We start from the raw sequence: 15,136 nt of genomic DNA on the forward strand, positions 1-15,136 counted from the left end.
AAAACAAATTTATCGGGTTATCTTTATCATCATACAGAAAAACTATTCTTAACATTTATTTTTTAAAGATTATTTCTTTCAAATATTGACCGTAACTGCGGTTAACGAGGTCCATTCTGCAGTTCCAGTTTTCGATGACGCGTCCGAGCATTTCGTTTGGTATTTGGCGAATAACGCGAGTAATGTTGGCTTTCAGTTGATCAATCGTACTCAGCTTATCCGTATAGATAGCCCCAAAGGAAAAAATCTAGAGGTATGATGTCACAAGATCTAGACGGCCAACTGACCGGTGAGTTTCTGACCTCTGTACCTATGCGCCTTAAAACTGTTATATCTATAAACAGTCTTAATATGGTATAGATTTAGATAATAATTCTCTATAAATGGTTTTTTTTCCCCAAAAATCACGGTTAAAATCCCCAAATTTGGGGAAAGCAAAGTTCATATTACACAGAAATTCCCCACATCTCGAGATTTCATTATTTATTAGAAATACATCGCTTAAAAATATAATAAAGAATTAAGAAACTCAAAATGTAATAATCTATTACGTTTGCTGTGAATGTAAACAGAATGTAAAAAGTAAAACTAATTATAAAATTAGATGACCTTAAATCGTTTATTTTAATTCGATTCAACATTAATCTGGGATCAGTATTTGAAAAAAAATCATTTTTCTTTGCCTACAAAATTAAGTAAATTGACTATTTGTTGTGCATTTGGTGACACTATGTTTATGTTAGAAATAATCAATGAGTTTCGACCTATATTTAATATTTCAAGTTGACGAGGGGTAAGTTGTGGTGTGGAAGTACCAACTGCTACGAGAGATGTGCGATTTTGAAAAACACGTCGATATAGTCCGTCACAGTGTTTCTAACAGTAACGATCAAACTAGCGATGCATCAGCAATTGATAGATTACACAAAATGATAAAATGTTAGAATCCCCACATTTTCCTCACATACCGCCAATCCCCACAAAATTCCTAATCTAGTTGAAATTTCCCACAATTTGGGGAATTCTCCACAAATTGGCAACGCTGGATATAATAGTCGTAATTCGCGCACGAGCCGGTTTTTGTTTGTTGACAAATAAATAAACATTGTGAAGTAATTTCGTGTTCCGAAATGATAAAAAACAATTGAAATGAGCGCGTAAACTACTGCACTTCAATGTTGTGTATGTGTATTGTGCCTTCTATCAATAGAATACAGTGAAATCATTGAGTGAAATGTGGTTAGCGTGAAGAAATAACCTCAATGTTGTAATGAAAATTTTATTTCTTCCAATATAAGTTGGGTGTGTCATTAAAATATTCCTTATATTTATATGATAGGGAATTTATCTACTTTTCTAATTATACAGAAGAACGTTTTTTTTTTTGCGACAAATTGGATTTTTTAAATTGTTTTTTTGACCTAGTGTTTTAAAAATTTTTTTATTGCATAAAATAACTTTTATAATGGTTTTGTAATACTGTCGGAAAAATCACTTAGAAACATCGTGTTTTATAGACAATCATAAGATTCATAGGAGTGAACATTCTTCTACAAGATCAACTACACAAAGCAAGTAAAAATAATATTTTTGTATTCTAAAGTTTTTCTATAGATAAAGCTATAGACAAAATGCTCCCAACAGGCAGTGTTTTGAAAAAAGCCTTAAATTGTTATCGCCATTTTTATTTTTAAAGAATGACTATGAAGCAGCTGAGAAAAATTTCTTTTCTTTTTAAAAAGAAAATCTATGTTGAAAGCTTGAAGGCTAGAAATTCTTGGAAATGGTTTGTTTTGTGAGTTATTTTGTATATTTAAGCTTTCTATAAATATTTAAAACCGAAAATCGATAACTGTATTTTTATTAAGTTTATATTTTATATATACGTAATTAAAATTTAGCGAGCGCATTACTTTTTACATCACTTTTCACAATGTATTTAAAGTCGCACATCAATTCGCGCTTTCTAACCGATTAAACATTGCGCGAAAAAGTCAGAAATATTATATCTAATTTCGCCATGTTGCAATTTTGATAGTTTATATTTTGTAAGCCATTAAACTTGATATCTATTAGTATTAAGAGAATTGCGTCTTATGTTTGTAACGCTTTAGTATTTTGGTTTTAAAATAGTATTACTAAGAAAACTATCATAGACTATAAATTATCTAATAACTGTCTGCATTCTACAAATGGTCTTGTAGCATTCTAGAAGGGTTACTTGAGAAAAAAGATAAGTCACACTCTTAAGACTACCTACAGATAGTTTCTCAAAGCACTCTTGTGATCTACTAATAAAGTTGCGCCCACTTTTACTTTAAATTAATCTAGAAACCTTCTTCGAGATATCTTGAGGGAATTTGAGCTCTTAAAATATTCAATTGAATTAAATTCTATTAGATATCTTATAGTATATATTTAGATATGGGTGTCCTTGGGCAGTTACGGAAAATATTTGAAAGAAAATAATCTTTAAAAAATAAATGTAAAGAATGGTTTTTTGTATGATAATAAAGATAATCCGATAAATTCGTTTTTGTTACATTTTTTTATAGTGCCTCCAAATGAACCACGCCTTAGAACTGAAAACCGCTGACCTGAAAAATAATCTAAGCGATTACAGACTCATAAAGTAGGTAATCGATTTCTCGTGAGAATCTTTCAAATTGTTGCCGATATGTTTAGTTTACAGAGCCCTGTTTACGCTGCGATGGCAGTAAGTGTCAAAAGGTGCCATTTATTTTGTGACTACTATAATTGGAATTTATTTTTCACAGATAGTCATTGCTAAATCTTTCATATCTATAATGAGAGACTTCGATCACCATGATATTAATTTACGAATAGTGCTGTTAGTAGTACTAATACCGTGTGTTCTTATTTGTATGATACTGAGTCTCAAGTACTTGGCACCACTCTCTATACTTGCCAATGTATTTATCTGTAAGTATCTTGTATTAATAATTTACAATAAAGGCTGCTCCATTATTCTTGTATTCTAGTAATTTTCAGTCGAAGCTAAATATGGTGCATTTTGTTAAGTTTCCAGTAAGTAGAAGCTGAATATGGTGTTTTTGGGCCCTTAAATTGTTGCAAGCAAAATTAGGGAGTACTGCAATGACGTTACAATTGAAACTAAATGTTTTAGTTTTCGTTACATGTCACTACGTTTGTATCGGTTAATTTCGGACATTTTTTTCGGTGGTTTTTATATTAGAACCGACGTTCATTTGTTGGTAGGTTAATGTCTGTTTTACTCTTTTATAAGGTGCATTTTCACACTGAACTACAATAGCCTTGAAATGAGGTTATTTTTAAAGCTACGCTAGCTAGCTTTTTGAGGCTAGTAAATCAGGATAGTGCTATGTTTGTTGAACATCGATGAAGCTATTTAAAGATCATCAGCTCTTTTTCCAATTGGTGTAGGGATTTCAGAAGATGATGTTTACCACAAGTGCGGTCGACTTGAAATTTGGTATACTGTGGAAATCCGATGACATTTTAATGATATAGTAACTTTGATCTTGTGTCCAGACCAGAACGATCTGCAGAATAAACAATTGTTGGAATATCTCATCTGTAAAACTATCATGTAAAGGCTCATTCAATTGGTCGCACGAGCTTAAGAGTGATCGTAACTTGTTACCGCTTTTCTTTTTAGTTTTGATACTTAGTTTACCAATTAATTTAATATTGAGAAATCGGTCATAATAAAACCATACTACTCAGTTGCAAATGAACATGTTGTAAGAGAACTCGAAATTGCAGTTAATTTTCTTGTTTGTTGTAAACAGCAAGCTAATCATCTGGTCTCAAATTAAGGAAATATCTGTATAATGAATACCAGAGCAACGGAATTCACATTGGAACACTACCCAGAGTATCCAGACCAAAATCAAGTCCGAAATGCTTACCGTTGAGCCATTGAAGTTGTAGAAACCTAACCTGGCAGTCATCAAGTTTTCTATATTTATTTAATAGCCTTCACGAGTTACGAAAAATGTTTGTTTACAGTGGTTGTCGTCCTCTCGTGTGTTTCTTTTGGGATCAAAAATAGGATTGAGTATCCAGATACTGAAACAAAACCAATAAAAAGTTTTGGAGGTGTAATGAAGTTTATTGGGGTTTGCATATTTAGTATGGAAGGAGTCGGGGTCACACTACCGATTGAGAATTCTATGGCACGACCGACCTTGATGCCGCGCGTAATTATAATTGGTAAGGTTGATGAAAAGTTTGGGAATTTTAACAATTTCTTAATGTCTATGATCTCATTTGTGCTGGAAATACCGGATTCCCGAGGAAAGATCATCTGAATTATATTTCTTACAGGTATGACAATTGTCTGTTCATTAGTTATATTATCCGGCTTTTTTGGGTACTGGGGCTTTGGAGAGAATCCAGCTGAACCAATCACAAATGCTTTTCCGAAAAATTGGTAAGTAATCATCAAGCATTTATAAAAATAATACAAATTAAGCAATATTTATTTAGATTATAAATTTAGAATTTATCGGTACTAACCCAAAATTTCTGCAATCATCAACAGTATTTAAGCAGCATGGGATCAATTCCCTGCATTGAGAATATTTTTAATTATTATATTCTGTCTGTTGGTTTTTTTACGCGTATTACTAAATTTACTAGATCGGTCTCAATGAAACTTAACTAGTTTATAGTTGTGATATCATAGAAAAATATTTTTTTCTGAAATTAGGGGTTTGTTCACAATAAACCCTACTTTATCGAAAATATATTTTAGTAGTTGTAAAGCTTTTTGTGAAAGAGTTCGTCTATGTAAGTACTGCCCCACATCTATTTCTTCCGGAAAGCAGTAATGTAAATATTAACGCGGTCCTGATTTGCAAAGGGTGAGGCTGCTGGTGAAATTACAGATACATGAGACTTGTCAACTCTATCTCTCAGGTGACGACCGCAGTGGCTGTGCTTTTCAGATATTTTTGATTTAAAACTTTAAGTGGCACTGTAACTGTGATAGGCGTGTCAGTTCCCACCAAGCCCATGCTTTGTTCCTCCACGTTAACACCAAAAACAACTAGGTATTTTTTATAAGATCAAGTAAAGACTTGATGTTACAAAAAATACATAGTCCCTTTTTTTACTTTTTTTGTAATTTCCGAAATACTTCAATTCAAGGTACACAATTGCACTGAAGATTGCAATGATATTAATGATATGGATTACTTTTGCCCTTAACTTCTGGGTACCATTCAACCTTGTTTGGGTTTATTTAAAAAAGAGACATACAAAAAGATTAGCATTGTGGGAACGGATTTATAGAGCTATATTCATCATTGTAATTACTTCTATTGCTATTGCATTTCCCAGTGTCACGGCTCTTATGGGTGTGGTTAGTTTAATCCTGTTAATAATTCTAGACATGTTGTATTACTATACAATTACTATTGTAATATCACGTTTGGTGGTTGTCATCATCGTAATCATTAATCCACCACATTATAATTAGCACTACGACACGTTTTCCAAGAGTTCCCTTGTCTCGTTGTTTGTCATTAACGACATGTATTTTCAACTATACTTTAGCCAGATTCGATGTAGAATAAATGTCAACAAACACAAACAAATGATTTTTAGGCTCAACTCACACTAGCACAGAATCGAAGCGTCGCGATGCGTCATGTTTTTAACCTATAGCATATTCATCTCTATTTTCCCAATATTAAGCTACAAATTTGTGTTATGCAAATATGGAGTCAAGCTTGGTTGCAGTCGAGCGCAGGGAGGCGTCAGATGCCGACCACACTGTGATCCGGGCGCACTAATGCGAGCGTCGTCGCGCGTCACCAGGTGTTATAGTTGAAAAGCAGGACGCGACGCGACGCGACGCTTCGTCTCTGCGCCAGTGTGAGTTGAGCCTTAGGGTTTTCATCTCAGTCTCTTTCACGGTTACCACAATTTCAATATTTACCTACGAAATTCAACTAAGTTAGGGCTGATACTAATCTTGAAATTCAAATGACCAGTAATTAATTATTTGTAAAACTGTGTCATCCCTAGTGGCTTTTTGATTTGAAGGGAGAGATTGCAAACATTCGAGTTCTGGTGGTAATTCAAGTTCAGAATCGAATATCGATACTGGATGATTTAATATGTGGTAAATTGATATATCAAATAAAATCTTACAATTTTATTATTACCTACCATCTAGCAGTAAAAGTTAATAGAATGCAAAAACTTATTTTTATTTCTAAATCATACGTTTCAATAGGTATTTTGTAAACTTTATAATAAGTGGTGAGGTAAGTTACCTGTATAACCCAATTACCTACTTACCTATTTAAATTAGAATTAACGGAGCAGGGAGCCTAACATAACCTTTCCAAAAACAATCTTATTTCAGTGTAAGCTTAAAGTAAGCTTAATATAATTTTACTCATATTCGTACCATGATAAACCTGTCAACCAAGTAATGTATTATTGCAAAAGTGATTGAAAGAACGAATGATTTCCCAATATTGCCTATTCCTTACTAAAAAAGGAAAGAGATAACGCTATGTGACCTATATAATGCCATCTCTTTCTTTTTTGATGTTCCGAATCGTCTTATCGTAGTATAATGTTTAAGTACTTAATGTTATTTACATTCAGAGAATTTCGACTGTTAAAAAAAGAAAAGTACGCAATAATAAAATCTATTAAAATTATGTTGTTTTCAATAATTATTCCCCATTTTCATGAACAAAAATAAAACAAGCTGAGTCTTGATATTCACGTTATGAGTTCGGAACCATAGTCTAGTGTCAACTGTTAGTTTCGCCAAGGAGCATGTAGATGGCGCTGTTATAATTTTACGAAATAAACATCGCGTATTTTTATTTAATGAGAAATTATTTCCTCTAAGCTAATGAATAACAAATAAAAAATATTGAAGAGATATATGTAAATAAGTTCAAGTTTTAACCATTACGAATCAATATTAGGACAATAAAACTGAAAATAATATTGTTTCCATTGCATCCGTGTAACTATGTTAAAATTGCTAAATTTGACATAAGAGCAATATTACTTTAATGTTAAAGTCGCGTCATAGTACGAATGAACAGTCACAAAGCCAATAAAACATCATAGTTTTAACATTACAATAAGCTTATTTTAAGCGCGTTATGGTACGAAAAGTCAATGTAAGGTTAAAGTAATATTGTTTTTAGAAGTTGTGGTAGGCCCCCAGGCTGTGGGCAAAGCAAGCCTTAACAATGAGCATGAAAAAAATATTCTTTTCCTATGCCATCATTGGTAAGCAACGTTTTGTCATTAAACGTTCTGCAATCTGCATCGAATTTGGCTGGAGTATAAATATAATGTACTTAACTTATATAAAATCAATGTTATTACACGACGTCATTGATATTCGAACCATCATCATCTTGATTAGATAAAAATAACATATTTATCATCATTACAGTCTACATGAGATAATTTTTCCGAGATAATTTGGATAAAAATCCGCTATTTATGTTGATATGGACGTTAGTATTTGAATTTATTTTTGAAAATATCTCTTTTAAAAAATTTTGTGTCTAATGTCATCATAATTACAATTCTTTGTACCTCTTTTTTGCTACATATTATAAAAGTATTTTAATTCACATCATGATGTACGTTACTTATGCCATTGACGTTTTACTATACCATGACACACATTATAATGTAACCTATTGTTAGAACTGTCCGCAAATATTTTCATCTTGTGCGCATCGCATTGCAACATAAACCCGCTCCCGCACCCCTGAGCGTCTCGGGCGAGGACTTACTTCTGCGGTCCACCCTTAAATTATGCGCTTTTATCATAGCTAGATTGGTGCATCTGTTTTAGTGGCATAAAGAATAACTACATGGTGTGAAAGACAGATAACGATCGCGGCATAGATATACCGTGTCTCTAGTTGGCTGTTAATGTTTTGTATCTAGTAACTTACGAGTATGACATAATTAGGCCCTTGAAATAGCTGCATAACGTCTACAGTGGTAAAAACATTTGACAGCTCTTGGATATGTAACTATTAAAACAATGGTTTAAAAGATAACTCTCGGCAAGACAGGCAATGACAATGTCTGTCTCTTACCTAACGTGGTTAGACCGCTCGTGTATCCATGTTTAGGGTGTCGTACTTAGACCTGTGTCGGTCGATCATTTTTGATAACCCGGATCGATCATGACTCTTACGTAATGTGATCGGGTAAAATGATTCGTTCTTTTAGCGGGTCACTCGTTCCATAATGCGTTTAAAAGTGTCATATTATACAATTGGCTTTTATTCTTTTCTGCTGATGGATAATGTATAAAGTAAAATGCATCATTGATAAACCCCACTTAGGATACAAAATGTCTTTTCTTGGAAAAGTAACACCTACGAAACAAAAATACATGACAAAAAAGTTATGAGTATTCGAAATTACTCATTTATTATTCATTAATATTTTAATATTAGCTAGTGTAATCATAAAGAAACACAACATACCGAAAAACAGATTAAACTTACAAAATTACGATGTAAAGGACACTACGCCACGGAGCAATTAGGATGATAGACTCATTGAACCGTTGATCGGTAAACCCGTTGACTCGTTGTTCGATTGCTTGACTTTTTGGTTCGATCGAACAAAGGTTCTATCGAACGAATGCTTTATCGAACAAATGTTCGATCCAGACGAAAAGTGAGAAGGCGAACCGTGTCGTGAGTGGGGACTTCATGTGAGGGTGAACAAGACAACTATAATATTATTGTGAATTGTTGAATAATCTTTAGCGATAAAGTTAATATTGCGCGCATGACCCTTGAAACTCTAAAATGATCGGGTTATTTAGAAGCAAGTAACCCGGGTTATCCGGTCACAGGTGCTGTACGAATCATTTTGATTCGATCCATTACGATCGACACACGTCTATGCTGTACGACGTAATCGTGATGCGATGCTGTGTTGTGTTGTGCATTATTTACTTTATTATATAGCGCTTTACCTTTCATATAGGTATTAAGAAAAACTGCTACTATTTTGCTGTGCAATATAACATCGTAACACGACCACGCGGTGTCGCGTAGTACAGTCAAGAGCACGTCAAGCTTGACACTTCGTAATTTGGACCGTTCTTATCGTAAGCGGCATAAAGTTGGATTTAAACCTTAAGTGTCAGGTTTGACGTGCTCTTGAGCCTGTACTATATTTTTAACATGATGAATAGAACTATACGGTCATTATTGGACTAGTGATCACTATCTAATTTCCGTGGCAGTTTTTATTTATTAAATAATCGATTTTTTATCGTGGAATATTATTTAATATTGGGTATTGTATCGTGAAATATTATTTAATAATTACACGATAATATTGTCACGGAAATTAGGTAGTGAACACTAGTCCGAGAATGACCCGAGTTGTAATTTTGTTGGTAGGTCAATGGTTATAATAGAAAACTACCGTGAAGGTGCTATTCCACCGGGGAGGCGAATGTGGATTGAAATTTGTATGGCAAAATTTCAGCTCTCTCCTAGGGCATCGTCGTTGGAAATGGCCTAGATTGACAAGGATTCGCGAGACAGGAATTGTATTATTTGTTGATGTGACATTGAACCGTATTGCTACCTACATAGGGTATTTATTAACTCATCAGGAAATATGATTTCGCGCGAACTGGCGCGAGCTCGTAATAGCTATAAATATCAATCGCGAGATTGTAGGTTATATGTGATCGCTACATAAACCGAACATCACTGAATCTTCACTATCCATAACCACAGCGTGAGCTGTTAGTGGTAATTTTTGATGGAAATAGGTCTCATCTCGTCTCGCCGGTGGTAATCCATCTCGAGACTCACACATAATAGCTAAAGTCATGTTTCCATTTTTTGCTCGACATGTTTCGACCCAGTCTGTGGTCTTTAATCGTGAGCTTCCGCGACAGAGGCTCGACGGAAACTGCGACAAAGTTCTGAATGTCCGGTCACTCGATACGGGTGCGGACGCGGGAGTATTGTTTTATCCACACTAACCACTGACATAGTACCTAGTACACTGTTTTCCAATTATATTGCTTATTTCAATTATTTAAGATCGGTGCCGTCTGCCTATCGAACATGGGCTTTATATATCCGGCCTTCATCGAATTAATGTTAGACTGGGAGACACCTGGACTAGGATATTTAAAGTGGAGACTTTGGAAATTTGCTGCCATATCTCTTTTTGGACTATTTATTATGTTCCTCAGTGCATACTTCAATGGAAGGGATTTGATTAGAGTGGCTATCTCGAAGTAAAGTTTCTTTAAAGGTATGTTATCTGACTTTCCACATCGCAGTGGTCTCTTTCTTGTGTGATTTCTTTCTTCTGAATTAAACAAAGATTGAACGTCGATGAACTTCATAAAGTCATCCACGACTTTCTTCGATTTCATGAATCACTTTTATTGTCTTTAAAATAGACCACCACAATTTGGAAATTCAAATACAACAAACATGTCAATTTGTACTTTGTGAAGTGCACTTTTATATTATTAAAAAAAATTAAAAACCAAATTGTATCCATTTATTCATTGACTTACAATTATATGGACGTCGGGTCCGCGCTAAAAAGTGTCCGAACTTATAGGGCGTTAAAATCGTATACAGAGCGTCATTCACGCTTTAGTCTTCGTTTGTTCGACTGACAGCGAAGCAAGCAAAATTAGACAGTACTGCGATGACATTACAATTTAAATTCAACGTTTTAGCTTTTTCATATTCCTTTACATGTCACTACGTTTAAATAGGTGACTTGGGATATTTTTTTCGTGGTTTTTGTATTAGACCCGTCGTCCATTTATTTGTAAGTCAATGCATTTATTAAATAAATTCATGATTTTGACTTCCCTTCGGACTGTTGGTTCCAGTAATCTCAAAAAATTTTACAGTTATCGCTCATAAAGGGGCTTGTTGAATTAATGATTACTCCTATTTTGGTAGTTCACGGTTACAAAACTTTTTTTTTTATGGTTATACTTCGTCGTACTCTGTGAAGAAAACTTGTCTATTTATTAACAAATGGGAAAAAATACCACTTAGTCCCAACAGAACTAGTCGGAATAATAGATTCGTTTGACGATCAGCTAGTTTACGTTTGATTTTTCGCCGAAAAAGAAACCGTGGCAGCTTAATGCCTTTCAAGCAGAGGCCATGGCCACCTTGTGAGTTTTTCTGAATTTATGTCCAAAATTTAACCATGAATTTTTCGAGGAAGAAAAACGTCGTGATGAAACCTATACGTCGAAGGTCACAACCCTCGGAAATCGTGCGAAGTCCCTCAACCTGAATTGGGCCAGCGTGGCGGGCTACAGCCTAAAATCCTCGCCTGCGAGGAGACCCTTGCTCAGTAGTACGACGTATAAATGGATTGATGATAATTTTCGCAAAAAGCATCCAGGAATGAATCTCACTGGGTGGTCACCTGCGATGACGACCAAACGGTCTGTAGATGACCAACTATAACCTGGTCTTGATGATATATTACTCTCCGTGTTGTATAGGCTATAGAGACAAGATATTATTGTTGAAAAAAGTAGTATCGTGTTAGGGCGATGCCACACGGGCGCTGCGGTGCATTGCGTCGTCGCAACGCTACGACATCAACACACCGAATAACCTTTACACGAGGAATGCGGTATCGCTTACTTACGCACCGCAACATTCCTCCTCGCCCTGCGCCTTTTCAACACACCATTTGGCATGTAGATGTTATAATGTACGAGTAGGTACACGCAACGCCGACGCAATGCATCGTGTGGAAAACGTTTTTCTTTATTTGTATAAAGTGTAAATGTAAAAAAGAGTAAATAAAATAATATTCTTTTTATTATATAACTTTATTTTATTGCCTCCAATTGGTCCAGTTTTATTTAGAATCTCTATACGCATTCCGAGTCAAAGGGTGTGATAGCACATCTATCAATATTAACAAGCTAGCTTAACCTCACCTTCACATTTTAAATGTTTGAAATCATAAAACGCGGAGCCCATCACAGCTTTATGACTTTTTAAAAGCCTTCATTATTCGTGAGCCTGTAGGACTGTCCATTATCATAAAATTACCGCGTATCACTTTCTTTTGATGTATCGTAAAAATATATATTTGAGTTGTTATGGGGGTTCTGAAGCGTTACGGGCAAAGTAACTCCGTTACTATGCTGTACTGCCACGCAGAGAACTCTGGTTCGATTCCCGGGCCGGTAGAAATATTTGTATGGCCTATTTCTCTCGTGTGTTTGGGTCACAGATATCTTTAGAGGATGGAAAAAATGCCCTAACTACAGAATAAACGTACATTTTTGTTTCTTTCTTTCACTGTAACCAAAGTATGATTAAGACGTTTAAAGTAGATCAATATTCCATTTGAGAATATCTTGTTCATTTATAATCTGGATCGATTATTCGCAGAAATGGAACAAGACAAAAAATTTTGTTAATTTATATGTACTTTCATTGTTTTGTGTTAATTTTTTGAATTGTGATAAAAATCAGTATGCATTTTATATGCGGACGGACAAACGTGTAAACATTATTGGCCGAGCACCTTTGATTTGTAATAAACGCTAAATGAGCTTTAAACACGTTGGCGCTCGCCTTCATTCGGTTAGCTAGGCGAGTGACCCCGAACGATGGCAAGGCAAGGCAAATAGGCTATCTATACGTTGGTATTGGCTGTCGCACGGCAACGTTGAATAAACAAGTCATTGTATTGCTGGCTTTCAAAAAATAGTAATTTTTAGTATTAGAGTTGTCAGTGGGAAAAAATCTGAAACGAATGGATAATTTTGTTTTCAAGAACTGAGAATGTCTAGTAAATGAGTCTTGTTGAATTGCATTATCATGTAATCTAGTTACATTCAAAGTTCTGTTCAAATTTGACTGCAAAATGAAACTAATAAACGAAGATGGTCTTCGATTCAATGTTTATATTCGGCAGTCCTATGGTTTCCCACCATTCTTTTTTTTTTTCATTTTTTAGTAAACTTGAAATAGTAAACATAACAATAACAAAATAATAAAAACCTCGTAGTGAATTATTTTAATAAGAGAATATCGATAATATGTACGCAAGAATAACACTATCACAAAACAATCATTAACAACAATCATCAAATTAAACAAACAAGTAGGCAATCTTAAGTACCCGAAGCAAAATTTGGCAAGATTATTTTGAGTAAACTACTTAAATAAGTCGAGTTACATGAGATATTTGGGCAATTGTGTGATTTATAGACAGAAAAATAACCATGCCTGTGCAATGTTACATTCGGTTGATTTTCGCTTTTGCTAATGCCATATCCCTTAATGCTGCAGCAAATAATTCAATAAAACAGTTGGAAAAATATTTGTTTTCACATTTGATGTATTTCTCTTTGACAACCGTATCATGTACATCACGTATTGCGAAATGAACACAGTTGGCATTTAAAATGACGTTATGTATTTTCGATTCCCGTGTTTGGCACAGACCAATGTAATGCTATCTCTTTTGGCTTACGACGGCAAGCAGCAGTTAAACAAAGACAATAACATGTTTATGTTTTCAATGTCGAAATCTTAGAGGATGGAAAAAAATAAAAGAAAGGAAGTGCCCTAACTACGGAATGAACGTGCATATCCAAAACAAAAATTGAACAAATGGCGGATTTCTTTAGTGTCGTACCATAATCTATCCATAAGTCATTATCGACATGCAAACATTTAATTAAAGTAGATCAATATTCCATTTGGGAATATTTTGGGTTATATGGGAATATCCGGGAATGTAACATGAAATTTTGAATTTATTGTTTTTCGTTTACAAATATTCAAATAATACGAAAAGTGAATTTCCACAGAAAAAATGTAATTTGAGAGTATATAAAAAAGAGAAAACTTCGAAATATAACTCCTATATATACATTTCCAACCTCAAGATTCATATTTTCATAGAGAATTATTTAAACAGATTCCAAGTAGTGTAGGCTTTTTTGTATTTATGCATTGGTATAGAATTAATATCAGTGACTGATTTAAGTGAATCTTTAATACGTCCATTCTATTTTGGGAATAAATGAATGTAGTAATATTATCAATAATAATATTATTATCACACGTTTATTTGCTTAAAACATGGTATAACAGGAGATGTACCAAGAGACAGTGTTAGTATAAACATGTTTCGCATATATTAAATAGCATGCAAATGTATCATTATACAATGTCAATTGACTACTATTGGCCGAGCGCCTTCGATTTGTACAGAAAAATCAACACTTCTACGACGTAAGACAAGTTGTCACGAGCGACTGCAAGATGTGACAAGACACATCAAATGAACACGTTAGCGCTCGCCTTCACTCGGTCAGCTAGGCGAGTGACGCCGAACGATGGCAAGGCAAGGCAAGGCTGTCTATACGTTGATATTGGCCTTCACCCGGCAACGTTTGACCAACATGATCATTGTATGCTGGCTTTATAAAATAAGAATTTTTAGTAGTTACAGTTGTCAGTGGGAAAAAAATCGGAAACGAGTGGATAATTTTGTTTTCAGGGACTGGGAATGCCTAGTAAACGAGTCTTGTTTAATCTAAATTAAATATAAAAATACCATTATATGTTTCATTTTATAATAATAAAATAAATAAAATTATATAATAATTACCAATACACCTAATGATGGAATTGCATTATCATGTAATTTAGTTACATTCAAATTTATGTTCAAATTTGACTCTTCAAAATGAAGCGAATAAATGAAAATGGTCTTTTGATTCAATGTTTATATTCGGCACTATTATAGGGCGGTATGATTTGTAACCATTATATTTTCTTTTTTGATTTGTAGGTAAACTTAAAATAGTAAAAATAATAAAAACCTCGTAGTGAATTATTTTAATAACAGAATATCGATAATATATTATGTACGCTTCCAAGAACAACACTATCTCAAAATAATCGTTAATAACAATCATCAAAATATACAAACAAACAGGCAATCTGAAGAAACCAAAGCAAAACTTCGCAAGATTTATGAATAAACTACTTAAATATGTCTAATTACATGAGATATTTAGACTTTTGTGTGATTTAAAGACAGAAAAATAACACGTGCCTGT

The 15,136-nt window shown here is 34.1% G+C and overlaps 1 protein-coding gene across 1 annotated transcript; it reads left to right on the forward strand.

Annotated features, from left to right (window-relative positions):
* Positions 1–210: 210 nt before the first annotated feature.
* On the forward strand, positions 211–10,295 carry LOC113229911 (proton-coupled amino acid transporter-like protein pathetic). The gene is made up of 6 exons (XM_026463605.1): positions 211–289; positions 2,778–2,943; positions 4,015–4,218; positions 4,333–4,438; positions 5,158–5,371; positions 10,092–10,295. Exons 2-6 carry the CDS (start codon positions 2,808–2,810, stop codon positions 10,293–10,295), a joined length of 864 nt encoding a protein of 287 aa, XP_026319390.1. The 5' UTR covers positions 211–289; positions 2,778–2,807.
* The last annotated feature ends 4,841 nt before the right edge of the window (positions 10,296–15,136 follow it).

The sequence above is a fragment of the Hyposmocoma kahamanoa genome, unplaced genomic scaffold, assembly GCF_003589595.1.
Source record: "Hyposmocoma kahamanoa isolate Upper Pololo Valley unplaced genomic scaffold, ASM358959v1 100307, whole genome shotgun sequence".
Lineage (NCBI taxonomy): Eukaryota > Metazoa > Arthropoda > Insecta > Lepidoptera > Cosmopterigidae > Hyposmocoma > Hyposmocoma kahamanoa.